The 1,708-nt window shown below is 46.3% G+C and overlaps 1 protein-coding gene across 1 annotated transcript; it reads left to right on the forward strand.

Annotated features, from left to right (window-relative positions):
- Positions 1 to 330: 330 nt before the first annotated feature.
- LOC129079080 (olfactory receptor 2M2-like) lies at positions 331 to 1,278 on the forward strand. Its single transcript, XM_054584053.1, has one exon. The coding sequence runs from the start codon at positions 331 to 333 to the stop codon at positions 1,276 to 1,278; it is 948 nt and encodes a 315-aa protein (XP_054440028.1).
- Positions 1,279 to 1,708: the final 430 nt, after the last annotated feature.

The raw sequence follows: 1,708 nt of genomic DNA on the forward strand, positions 1-1,708 counted from the left end.
CTGGCCTCAGACCTTAGAAAAATCATGTCATTCTGTTTGTCCCTTTCTGGCTTCTGCCTTTTCCCTGAGAAAAGCAAATCCCAGAGTGAGATGTGTATCTGTACCTGACCTGCTACCTAAAGGAAAATATCCAACGGGCCCATAGATATGAGAGCAAGAAAAAATATATTTGTGGTCATAAGCTGCTAACTTGTGTGAAGTTATTTTATTTTTTTACCTCACATTATTACAGCAATTACTTACCAATACAATTTTTTGAACGGCCTTACATTTCCTTTGACTTGTCTCTCTCACGTTCTTCTTTCGGTTACCAGAGCAGCAAACAAAGCCATGAAGGGAGGAAATGAGACAGGGACATCAGATTTCCTTCTCTTGGGACTCTTCCCCAACATGAAGCACACCAGCGTCCTCACCTACACGATCCTGCTGCTCTACCTATTGGCTGTCATGGCAAACTCTCTCCTGCTGCTCCTGATATGGATGGACGTGAGGCTCCACACCCCGATGTACTTCCTGCTGAGCCAGCTCTCCCTCGTGGACTTGGCCCTCATCAGCAGCACTGTTCCAAAAATGATGACAAACTTTTTCTCTGGAAAGAAGAACATCACACGTCTTGCCTGTGGAACCCAGATATTTTTCTTCTTTACTCTTGGGGGTGCTGAGTGTATTCTCTTGACCCTCATGGCCTATGACCGATACGTAGCTATCTGTAACCCCTTGAGATACGCAGTCATCATGAACCATGCAGTCTGCCTGCAAATGGCTGCAGTTTCCTGGGTTGGAGGCATTTTGGTTTCCATAGCCCACACATTTTATACCATGAATCTACCCATCTGTGGGTCCAGAGAAATCCACCATTTCTTCTGTGAGATGCCGGCAATCATGAAGATCTCATGCAAAGACACGTCCACCTATGAGCTGGTGGTGTTTGGGCTGGGAATTGTGTTTATCTTCATCCCTTTTGGACTCATCATAGCTTCCTACACCGTCATCCTCCTTGCTGTCCTTCGTATGAAATCCCCCCAAAGCAGGAACAAAGCCTTAGCCACCTGCTCCTCCCACCTCACGGTGGTAAGTTTTTACCTAGGACCATGTGTCTATATGTACATGACACCCGGTTCCTCCCACAGCCCGGAGCAGGAGCAGGCTGTGTCTGTGTTCTGCACAGTCCTCACACCCCTGCTAAACCCGCTCACCTACAGCCTGAGAAACAAGGATGTGCTGGGGGCCCTTCAGAAAGTCCTGGGAAAGCAGTCGGTCACCAAACAGGACACATAGATGTCAAGGTGGAAGACAGCTACCTGGAAGGTCGAGAGCAGAAATCTCAGAGCCTCCGCACTCGCACCTTCCAGCCCAAGGAACTTGGCTGGAGCCCTTTGGGCAAACCATGGGGCTGAATTCAGCTGACAGCAGTAATTCAATATAAATAGTTTGTAAAGAAAATACAAACACTAGTTTCTAACCATTTGTTTACAAAATGGATCAAAACGTTATGACCATCTATATTGATACCGGAAATATTTAGACTTTTTAAAAAATGTTTAATATTTTATTGATTATGCTATTACAGTTGTTTCTTTTTTTCCTCCCGTTTACTGCCCTCCACCCTGCAACCGCCCCCCCTCCAGCATTCCCCACCCCGTGGATCATGAGCATGGGTCGTACAAATAAGCTCTTTGGCTTCTCCATTTCCTATACTGTTCTGAAC

Source organism: Pteronotus mesoamericanus, unplaced genomic scaffold, assembly GCF_021234165.1.
Source record: "Pteronotus mesoamericanus isolate MK-2021 breed Mesoamerican mustached bat unplaced genomic scaffold, CSHL_Meso_final contig_752, whole genome shotgun sequence".
NCBI lineage: Eukaryota > Metazoa > Chordata > Mammalia > Chiroptera > Mormoopidae > Pteronotus > Pteronotus mesoamericanus.

Coding starts and splice junctions, on each gene's coding strand:
- LOC129079080 (XM_054584053.1), top strand. CDS start 331: ATGAAGGGAGGAAATGAGACAGGGACATCAGATTTCCTTCTCTTGGGA.